Genomic DNA, 12069 nt, shown 5'->3' with positions numbered 1-12069 from the left:
AGCGCCACAGAAAGCTCCCGATTCAGCCCGTTTACAAAAACAACAATTTAGACTTGAAAGAAAAAAAGGGCAAACAAAACAAAACTTTCTTGGCTTGGCTGAAGAACATGTAAAAGAGGCTGTGTCCGTTTTTTTTTTTTGTGCCAGCTGATGGAAGTGATCGTAGCCCTTCCGTTGGCACACAACCCTGCACACACACACTCAAATACACACTCAAATATACACACACACACACGAAAATTCTTTGTCAGCTGCAGTGATTTGGCTCTGGACAACCTGGCTACATAGATCCTAATCAGAGAGCATATGTGGGATTGCAGCTTCATTTCTCCCCCAAGCGCTCTATCTCTCAATGGCTCCATACAGCCAAGTCGGTATGACTCCAACATATTTCACCAGAGAGCGAGCACAGCAAGGGGTTATTATATCTAATCCCTGGTAAGGGAAATCTGTTCCCACTTAAACTCCACACTCCCTGGTCCCCCTCCATGCTGCCTTTCCTCACCCTCCCCTGCAGTTTGCCCATCTGATCCGTTTTGTGTGTAATTAAATATTAAAAAACCAAATCACCAACAGAACGGTTCTGTATATCGACTACAGTAACTGGCTTCAGTTCTGCCGGAGCACACATGCAAGAGGAACAACTGACACATTGCCAGCTAATCCCTATATATTAGCAATTAGAATTGTGATGGTTGGCATTGATTTTTTCATGGGCAAGGAGCAGGAAAACTGATTATTTTAGTGGGGTTTTGTGGTGACGGACTTAGAGCTTTACTCTTTGCGAGATCTGTGCAAATGTTTAAACGCAAGGCGGAACGGATCTGCCTCGCCACAGAAACAACCAAATTAAAAGATTGAAGTGCTGAATATATCTTTTTCCTTTGCAAAGCATGTGCTGTAACACTTCATCAAACCATCTTTGTGTTCAATTAGGTGAGGGTGAGATAGAGAGTCTTTTACTGTAGTAGCAAAGGCATATATATATATTTTTTTTACAGTGACCGAGTGCACTTGGTTTATGTCTAGGGGTGATGGGCACAACAAGAGACAATACTATTTTTACTGTACAACAAGTGACTTACTACATTGGTTTCTGTTTTCATTGTAAGTCTAAATTACAGTATAGTTTGCATTGACTGCTGTTCAATTACTGAACAATTTTCTTTCTTTCTTTTTTGTTTTCTTTTTTAACCTTTGCTTCAGTAAATTTTATTTCTGCCTCAGGACATTTTAGCAAGCAACACTTAAAAACTTGCACAAGCCCCTTTGGTGCCATTCCCACTCCAATTGTATGTAAAGGTCAGACATGCCTGACTTCTCTAGCGGCATGACAGTCAGTGGGAGAAAATAAATACGAGCTGCGGTAGCTTAAATGTTTTGTGAAGAAAGGCCTTGCTATCTTTTTTTATCTGTTTGCCCTGATCCTCACTCTGTCCAGGCAGTAAATATTGATAGCACGCTCTCCTGCACCTCAGGCTAAGTCTCACTGAGTTCAAGCTTTCAAAGGTATAGTTTTAAAAAATATATATTTTTAGAATATTTCCTTCCAGCTAACAACAACACCATACAAGTGGCTTTATGAACAACATCTCCTCCGAGCGCATATCTTTTTCTAAATCTTTTCATTTCTACCTAGAGGAAACAGCAAATAAAATATGTCCTATATACCCAAGACATTTTCTCTTAGTTCTTATCTTTGCAAACTGTACTTCTATGGAACACTTGCTAACACTAGTATCTACTACCACCTGTAACCTCTGACCCTCCACTCCTTCAAAGTTCAATACATTCCAATGACAAAGCCAGACTCCAACACAGGTGCATGTGGCAGCAGTGCTGTGTCTACGCCAAACTTGACACGGATATGATGCGATGCACATGGCTTCCTCTCTGCTGCTATAACATCTATTCTAGGCATTGCAATAAACTGACATGGTCCAGGATTCCAGCCAGCCCTCCTCCTCCTGCTTCTCCACTCATAAGCTAGCTCCGGCTGCAACCTCAACCCAACCAGAGGATGGATTCCCTCAGGAACCACAGCCAGGGCTCTGTGGTTAAAGCATGTGACACGCTGGCTGCACGTTTTCCAATTCAAACAAGCCTAAATACGCTCAACAGCCATCTGAACTCTGTCAGCCCTCTCTCTTGATTGGATAAAAAAAAGCTCTACCACTGCAAGTGATTGGAAAAGGATAAATCAAGATGCAAGAGAAACTCGTGCTTTTCAAGTTTTTTTCTAGGTCTATTTCTGCGTCTTTATTTGTGTCCATGGCCGCCTTTTCCCTGGAGTATCTACCATCCCCATCTCTCTCTCTCTGCTTCCTCCCTATCAGCGCTCTACTGTAAACAGTGCTAAGAAGCATGACTCATGCCGCTGTAATGTAACAGGAGGAGCGTGGCTTCACATCAGAATAGTGACCGCCAACTGCAAAGTTTTCAAAGACAGGCCAGACTCAGGTCAGTTAACCATCTTCACAAATTCAATGACATGCGTGGAAGAAGGTGTGTGAAATCGAATGTGAGGTTCCTGAATCACCGTTTTGTTTGACAGCCAGACAAATAATGTATTTTGTCATATCTCTGAAAGCATTACCCACGGTTTTCCAAGAATATAGTCTACACACCCACAGTAAGCACATTGAAGCACCCACCGATGAACACATTCAAACACATGTGCACACCAGCGCTCTAATGGGTCAGTGTTTTTACAGCTGGCACCAGACAAGAAGCCAATGCAAACAGTGACTTGGATTATCAGTGCATGTGTGTGTGTGTGTGTGTGTGTCTGTGTGTGTCTGTGTGTGTGTGTGTGTGTGTGTGTGTGGCCTGAGGTGGTACATGCGGCCACACATAACTCTCACACGCAAACATGAATTGTATTTTTTTTTTGTAAAGGATTAACCCTTATTATCCACCAAAGCTATGTGACTTATGGTATTAACTCTTACACACACACTGACCGTCCTACAGTTTTCACTATAGGTTAAGCTGAATTCATCCGTACAGATATGCAGACCAAAACACAGGCTTATAGTGTTTATGCCGGACACAAATTTGCAGCAGCATTTTGCATTACACAACAAATACATCACACAAGGAAGGAACTGGAGTCTGTTTCACCATAATATTAATGTCATGATACGTTTTCCAAGAGTGCATTTGATCACGCTCCAGTTTTGTGGAGCAGGGGAGTGTATTTTCAGAGTGCTGGTTTCCCCATCTGTGTGTGACCGCAGTGCTGGGCCGCGCTCACTGCATCTTTCTGACCACCGTTCCCACGCCTCTTTCTGGTCTAAATACATATTTAGGGAAATACTGAACGGCAAATCATATGCCCTGCTCTCTCAGTGCACCCCCAAACCCATTACTCACTCACAGCCCCCCCGCCCTCTTTTTTTTACAACCTTTACAGCGCCGGAGCGAATAAAACTGAACTTTGCTTTTTGTTAGTACTGGACCGAATCAAAGTTTATTTATCCAGGTAAATCACGCTCTCATGCATGAATGCTCCCTTTGAGCTGGTCCCTGGCTGCTTCAGATTAATACAGTTAGTACACACTCAAGCCACAGAGCAGCCTTTCACAACCTCTGTATTCCACTGAGCTAAGCTTGAATGGAGCCATTAAGGGGGAACAGCCTTTTCGTCCAGGTCAAGTCACTAAGATTTCGTATCTAACTTCTGGACTACTGCTTCCAACAGCAATTCACGAGACAAATTACACATGCAAGAAGTCTGAGAACACTGCAAGGCTATTCAAAAACTCAAATAGGACTGCACTTGGAAAACTGTTTTGCCAGACAGACCATATGGCAGTCATGAAGATCAATGATTTCAAAGCCACTTCCACTGTCCATTAGTAAAGCTACTGCTCTCTGCACATTAAAATGCCCCACACAATACTATCAACACAAATTATCCAAGGAAGAGCTCGCGCTCGTGCCATTTCCTTGGGAGGAGAAATGAATGACGAATGGATTTGTCTGTATAACGGCACTGTGTAGTTAGTTCAACCAGTGCTGTGGACCCATTTGAACACATGCAAAGCAGACTAAATGTGAGTGTGTGTGTGTGTGTGTGTGTGTGTGTGTGTGTGTGTGTGTGTGTGTGTGTGTGTGTGTGTGTGTGTGTGTGTGTGTGTGTGTGTGTGTGTGTGTGTGTGTGTGTAAAAGAATGTGCTCGTGCAAGTGTGTGCATGAGTAATGAATAAGATCCTGGCACATCACTACCGGATTTCTTCTAATGCACTCCCTGTGGACCAGAAGAAATAAACAGATAAAGATGAAGTGGACGTGAACGCAATGGCAAAGAAAAAAAAGAGAGAGAGGGAGAGAGAGAGAGAGACTCAGAGCCAAGAGCGAGAGTGAACAAGAGAGGGCAGGAGGAGAGGAGAGAGAGAGAGAAGTTGGGAGAATTGTTATTGGAGCCGTAGAAGTCATTTCTGCCTTAAAGAGTTCCAGATGTGGGCCTGCCCCTGAGAAAGAACAAGAGCTGGAGAGTATTTGGAGTATTTATCAGCCTGTGCCCTTCCACATGATCAGGAGTGTACCCTCCAGTTCTGTGACTGTAGGTTTGGGGAGTGGAAACGTATACACTGATAGTTGTGGTGTCTTAAGAGAGAGATGGGGGGGGGGGCTTTAGCAGCAGAGGGGGTGGGTGCTGTAAGCAAAGTAAGTTTAGGGTGTGGGGTGCCAGGTGGTAAGGTGGTAGAGGGGTGTGTGGCTTGCACAGCCCTGGTCTTGGGCCTATAAAAAGCTAGGGTGGTCAGAATAATGGTCTGTTGTTATTACACATTTATGCTGGTCTTTCTCCAAAAGAAAAACAGCAACTGAACTCACCCAAATAGGCCGGTCCAAACCCAACTGAAAGACATCTGGTTAAACACTGGGACAAAAGCTTCTCTTTAACTTATTTTGCAAGGAAATAGCTCCAACCCATAACAGGCCAGACCAACACGCAGCAAATGACAGTTTTTTTACACTTCCACTTGCTGAAACCAGTGGAAGGTGCACATAATATGAAACATAATGTGTCTGATAGTGAGCTTGTGCATGCATGAGTGCGAGTTGGGTGTTAAAGGTGGAAAAATTGGATTCTGAAGAACACTTGATTTCAAAATCACTTTGTCAAAATCAGTGAAAATCAAAATTGACAAAAAGTGATTTCGACAAAAAGCATTCTCCAGAATTGCGGACTCCACCTTTAAGTGTCGATAGATTCAAGAACCTTAAGGATTTGTTGGTAGTGTTACAGCATTAACAACTTCTTCATGTGTGCATACACAGAAAGGGGGGTCCTGCTTGATAACGACCTCCCTTTAGATCAATAGTAAGCCTGCAGCACTGGAATAATGTCTCTCTCCCACTCTCTGTGTTCTGTGTGTGTGTGTGTGTGTGCGTGAGTGTGTGTGTGTGTGTGTGTGTGTGTGTGTGTGTGTGTGTGTGTGTGTGTGTGTGTGTGTGTGTGTGTGTGTGTGTGTGTGTGTGTGTGTGTGTGTGTGTGTGTGTGTGTGTGTGTGTGTGTGTGTGTGTGTGTGTGTGTGTGTGTGTGTGTGTGTGTGTGTGTGTGTGCCAGCCCAGCTTCCCTAGCATTTGTTTTCCGCTCCCTCGTCGCGTTGGGCTAAGCTGCCCGATCATCACACACAACAAAAGGCCATTGTCCTGCAGTAAAAGGAAAAAAGGCCTATACTGCTCCAGGGAGCTGGTAGTGGGCCACAAACAAAGGCTGGTTACACTGTCCCAACACAAGCTCATGAATCAACTCAACACTGCAGCCTGCCAAAACAGCCACGGAAAAGAGCGCTATACGATTCCACTAGGGTTTGACAAAGAGGGGAGAGAAAGAGAGTGGACGTGAGGGTGGAGAAAACAAACAGCAGGATGCACAGCTGGAGTGTTTGGAGAGAGAGAGAGAGAGAGAGAGAGAGAGAGAGAGAGTGAGGTAACTAAGACATGTGGAGATGGGTGGTGGGTGAGATTGAGATCGGTCCAACAGAAGGAAAAGGAGAGAGAGAGAGCGGGATGAGGAAATGGAAGAAGGGGAGGATATGAAAGGAGTGCAGCCAACACAGCAGGAGGATGAGAGGCTGAAGTCAGCGCAAACAGAGAGCTAAGTCCACATACATGCCTCCTGCCTGTGCTCCTCAAAAGGCTCACTGCACCCTCAAATCATCACAGCAGACAACAGGAGTGACACCCGAGAACTCAATCTTGCAACTGAACTTGACCAGCGAGATGATTTGTTATTTTATTTTTTTACATACAGAATACAGCATTCTCATTTCTCCTCGTATGACCCTTGGCCAGGAGAGAAAATACTTTCTTTGTTTCGTGTACATGCCCCTGCACTGTTATTTTCCCATTCTGACGGGTCAAATTAGGAACGAACCCATCAAATGCTCACATGCACAAAGGGCTGCTATTGTATCCAGCAGCAGCAGACCACATTTCACCTTTTCCACTCTGTAAGGGAGTGGAAGGCAGTGTGACCAACAGCACTGTGAAAGGAGAGTGTGTGACAGAAAGAAAAAAAAAGTAGGCTATGGGTGTATTTGGACATCCATCACCACAAAGCAAAACATGCACTCAATTTCTCCACAGAACAAGTCGACATTTGTTGATTGAAGTGCACTTAAAATTAAGTGAAAAAACTAAACAAAAAATAACTTAGAACATATTTACCATTGGCGTTCTTCCCACAGATCAGGTGCTCGTAGTGCTGCAGGACTCCCCACAGCTCCGCGTCATTGTTCACCACCCCCTCCAGGGTCTCTGCACTCACCGGGGGGCAGCCTGCTGACCCCGAATCCGGGCCCGAGTGACCCCTTTCCGCCATCAGCACCCGGGCTCCTATCTCCTCCACCAGAGCCTCCATGCACGCGGTCAGGCATATCGCCGCGTACTCGTGGATGCGCACGGAGATGCGCGTGTCCACCATCCAGCGGAAGAAGCGTCCCACGGGCAAGGAGAGGCCGCAGCGGGCCGACTTGCCCTTCCTCAGCAGCTCCCCTGCGCTCATGCTGTACATAGAGATGGCCTTGACCGTAGCGGAGACGCAGTGGTCGGCCAGGGACCAGCTGAGCACCAGCCGCATGGCGCTCTGCACCTCGAAGCGCGTGCAGCGGCAGTGCATGACGCTGAGTCGCTGAGCCTCCCTGGAGATGCGGATGAGGGCCCGGCGGAGGAGGCCGGACAGCCGCCTCACGGCCTCCGGGGAGAACACAGGTGGTGCGGATGTCCCTTTAAAGTTGCTGCCGCTGCCACCCTGGGCCACTTTGCGCAGTATCTTGGCCACCTCCTCCTCGGTCCATGGGAACTCCTCGAGGTCGGGCAAGCGGGGGCACTTGGAGAAGATGTCCTCTGGGTCTTCGGGCAGGACCGTGTTGACCGTGTCCCAGCTGTTGTTCCTGCTGTTCATGGAGCCGGAGTAGTACCACCAGTTGCCCCGGTGAGGGGCCGTCATGAAGGCCTGCGAGTTGGACTTGGAGGAGGACAGGCTGAGGGACTTGCAGGAGTCCCCCGCCCCGTAGCCCGAGTCCAGCGTCAGGTCCTCCAGGGTTTTCATGTGGACATTATTGCTCAAACCAGCCATTATTGTAAATATATTTTTTTCTTTTTTACAAGGCTGCAGTGCTTTGGGAGATCTAGGAAAAGCTCGTCGGCGGTTTGTCCTGGACGTCAATCAAGTCGAAACTCCCCGCCGAGCTGGATGAACTGGTTACACAGCGCAACACTTGTCAAACATGCTGCTGAATGGAGTTCGGTGCAGTAGAGCAAAAAAGCAGATATCTTACCTACTAGAAAGATACTTTTTCATCAAATCCAACCTTCAATGTCGTTAATAAGCAGGACAAGATTTGAAGTTGAATTCGCACCCCGTCTCACCTTCTCATCCTGGCAGTGCGGGGATTTAAACTTTCTCCGAGTACTCCGAGTGTCCCAAAACACGATAAAATGTCCCCGCGCTCTGAGGATAGAGCAAGCACAGAGTTAATTTATAAAAGCGTGTTTCCTGCGTATAACCGCTCCAAAGACACCAACTGCTCCGTTTTCGTCGACAACCTTGGTATGGTCCGAGTCTAGCTCATCGCTGTGCCGTCCCAGTGCTTGGTCAGGAGCAGCTTGCCAGTTCTGAAGGACTCCGCTACAGATGTGTGAGAGGAGGAACTACTGCTGTTGAGTGACAACGCGGAAGCGGCTCGCGTAACCAACCAGGAGAGGGCCGTTTTTTTGTGGCGGCCAATCAGGACCCGTCCACACCGTTTCCCAACTTTGGGGGAATAAGTAAACTTTGTTTTGCCTCAACTGAGCGTCAAACAAATTCCCTTAACGTGCGTGACCACCATATGGCTGTTTTTGCTTTCAAGCTCGAGTTACATAGCCTAGGCCTACTTCTTCTTATAATAGCTTAATATCACTTTTAACTGTTTTGTTCACCGTGTGTAGCCTATGTGTGTCTTACTAACATTATTAGGCTACCACACATTGGCAATACTTATGTTAATGTAGGCTATAATCTAATCAACAACTGTGACCTTTCATCAACTGATCCAAGGTATTCCACATTAGTAATTGTATTAATGGGCCTGGGGACGTTCTTCTGGTTTGTTACATAGAACTGCAGACCACCAAGCAGATATTATCTCCTCATGTTTAAACCTATAGGCTGAAGTCTTAGACTCAAATAGCTCTTGTAGTTGCATTAAATACATCCAAGCTGCAACGTACTATTTTCTCTAAAGGTTTGGCCTCACTTGGCTTCCTAAAAAAAAAATACCCACGCCACGCCACGCTACTGGAAGTCTATAGTTGACACTGAAGAACTCTGTTACAGGAACTGAATCTTTTAAAGCCCTTGATAATAGTGTAAGAGGTGGATTAGTTTAATGTTTACTTTGATTTTAAGGGCTCCTGGGTTTTCACTTACAAGTGTATTCTAAAGCTTATTAAGGATTGCAGGGAAGACAGAAGTGTTGTAATAGATTTAATTAATGTATGCAATCTTTCTTTCTTTTTATTACGATAAGAGATCTGGCTTGTGTGGTGTTTCTCATGTGCCCAGCTAATTTCTTTGTGCTTTTTCAATACCAGCTCACAATGCCACAAAAGTGGCTATTGCTTTTTTTTTTAAAGGAAGAAAAGACTTTGGGCCAATACTATTACAAAACTTCAGTTTGGGATAATTATGCGGCTCCGTTTGTTACTTGTGGTTAGGTGCGTTCTTGCTAACATGCTTGAGGTAAAATAAAGCAAGCACGTGAAGAGGCCCGTGACTATACCTGCTTCTCATCACTCTGCACTCTCATAGAAGGGCATGGGTGTGTCACCACTGGAGCCCAACACTATAACATAATAGGTTTAGGGCAGAACACACTTACCCTGCAACACTGTTAGACTGCAACACATTTTGAAAGTGGCTGTAATGAATGTTTCCTTACACATAGTGTATGCAGACCCAGGTGTATCAGGATTTACTATACTATGAATGTACTTAAAGTGGAAAAACTGACTCACTCACACACACATACACAACCTACCATGGTCCTATGATTCACTGGGTCAGGGGAAGTGTGCATAAGGAGTCAACCTCTGTCCAGTTTACCTCCCCAATGTTGTGCTGTTAGTCAAAGCTGCTCTGAATGAGATCAGAATACATGCAAGGCGTACAGGAGATCACAGGAGGTTAGCACTTGCCTCACCCAGACCTCATGTAGCTGCGGTGTGGAAAGCGCTTACCTCATGGTCTCTCTGTGTGTGCGTGCATGCTCAGGGCAGACCTCGAAGCAGCCCAGCCCACCACCAAGAGCAAATTGACACACACAAGGACAGTGGGGACCCAAAGACTTTAACAAACCAAAAACTCTGCAAATGATTATATGAGGTCCCCAAAACAATGTCAGCTCCGTGTGAGCTCAAAATGTTAGTTTCACATTGTTTTTGTTTCTCTCTGCCGGGGTCATGAAACACAATGAATGTCAAAATCAAATTAACTTAAGACGAGGTAAGTGCATAGTGATGTAAGCGCCCCACAGTGTGAAAGCAGAGTGGGCTTCAACATGATTTCATATTTACTTTGCAAAGTAATAACAATATGTCAAAGCCTGTTCAAATCTGGCAGAGTTCTTCAAGTTAAGAATGTAATCCATATTAAATGTGTTGTGATTCTTTAGACTTCTTTCAGGATGGTTTGTGAATTTCATGGATCTTTTACAAAGCCACTGAGCTTTACACAATCTGCTGCTGTGACATAAAAGCTTTGTGTCTCCCGACTGACATGATAAAAATTAGTCATATATTCATTTAAGGTCAACAGCAGATGATTTGTTGTATAGAGGAAGTGATCACAGATACACGGTATGTTCTTCTGTGTGTGAGTGTGTAGGAGGGGGATTTTTGAGATATAGCAATGTTTCTCATCTGTGTGCTCTTTCATATTGTAAACTTCCTCCTACACTGAACCAAACTGCCCCTGCTCAAAATGTGCATTTCCTTTTCTCATTTTCATGTGACTGATGCGGCCTCAAGTCCTCATATGACCAACACAGTGGATCACACCACCCCAGTTCTGAGGTCTTCACACTGAATTCCTGTCAATCAAATAATTTATTTCAAAATACTGGTGTTGTTTTATAAAGCCCTGAATGGTTAGCCACTGAAGGGCTAAAATACACTTCTGATCTGCTGATACGTTATGAACCATCCAGAGCTCTCAGGTCGTCTAGGACAGGTGTATTTACAGTCCCCTGAGTTAGGACTAAACAAGGACAAGCAGCTATTAGATTTTATAGAACACATATCTGGAACAAACTCCCAGAAAACTCGAGGTGTGGTGCAACTCTCAGCTCTTTTAAATCAAATCTGAAGACTTCTGTTTCCCATGTAACCTGTAATTTTTTTAAATATTTATTAATTTTTTATTTGCTTGTTTTTATTGTCTGTTAAATCAGTGCAAGAGAAATAAAATATTTCTAGTGATGTGAGTTTGAAGAAACCCTGTCTTTTAAACGCAATCAATGCACAAGAAATTAAATGTTTCTGGCAATTTGTCTGCCTGTATTTGTTCTTTGTTTTTATTATCTCTTAAATGCAATTTCTAATGTCTAATCTTGACATATTTTATACAAATTTGAAGCACTTTGAATGGCCTTGTGTCTGAATTGTGCTATATAAATAAACTTGTCTTGCCTTGCCTTGATCTACTATATAGAAGCAGGTACGTACTTTACAGTATGTATGTGTGGAGCACCACAGCGTGGTCAGATAAGGTATTACAGTTTGTGATCTGTGATCCAGTAGTTGTGGCTGATATTTGAAAAGACAAATGTCTTACAAAGAGAGAACAATAAACAAAACATAAAAGAAAAAAAACACACACATCTGAAAAGTTTGCTGGACATAAGCGTAAAGTTTTATTTGCAAAATAACAACAAATCAAAATAAAAGTACAATACATTCTTAAAACCTTTTCTCTACAAAACAATTTCACAGAAATTACCTTGGAATGTATATTCCTATTTTTCAACGTTATGTCTCCTATATATATATATATATATATATATATATATAGTCCTATATTTAATGTGTTTCTTTTGTTCTTTAAATAGTCCCATCATGTCAAGTGTTAAATGACGTACAGTATAGACCTTTTTTAACCTTTTTGAGGCAAAGAAAGGGTCTTGGAGGGCATTTTTGACAATCACATAGTCAATAACAGATCATTTACTGGTGTCCATATATCTATGTCCAGCTTTTAGCCTTCCAGCCACTCCCCATCAATATAAGTACCATGTTGCATAAACAGAGGCATTAGGGGCCCGGGCCTGCAGCCAAACTAATGGAAGCAGGTGGGGCCCTGCTGGACTGCAGCTGCCAGTTAGTCTCCATCTCACCTCCTGATTTCACTCAGTAGTCATTAGTACCATCTCTATCTATTTTACCAAGGGGGGCAACTGGCTTGAAACCACTCCTTCCTGCTTATAAGGTAATATAACAAACACACTGACAAATCTGTAATCCTACAAAGAGAACTATATTTCCTTCTTTTACAGTGTATCTGAAATGTACAGTGAC

General features: G+C 44.1%; 1 protein-coding gene across 1 annotated transcript in view; it reads right to left on the bottom strand.

Moving 5' to 3' along the window:
* abtb2b (ankyrin repeat and BTB (POZ) domain containing 2b) overlaps positions 1 to 8268 on the bottom strand; it is a 45439-nt gene extending 37171 nt beyond the window's left edge. Inside the window, exon 1 of the mRNA XM_080028561.1 lies at positions 6682 to 8268. Within this exon, the coding sequence (XP_079884687.1) occupies positions 6682 to 7591 (910 nt within the window). The 5' untranslated portion in view covers positions 7592 to 8268. The remainder of the gene's footprint in view (positions 1 to 6681) is intronic.
* Positions 8269 to 12069: the final 3801 nt, after the last annotated feature.

This window comes from Ammodytes marinus, assembly GCF_949987685.1.
Source record: "Ammodytes marinus genome assembly, chromosome: 5".
In the NCBI taxonomy this organism is placed as follows: domain Eukaryota; kingdom Metazoa; phylum Chordata; class Actinopteri; order Uranoscopiformes; family Ammodytidae; genus Ammodytes; species Ammodytes marinus.
Note: the sequence above shows the minus strand (reverse complement) of the source record. Positions and strands in the feature narration are given on the sequence as shown.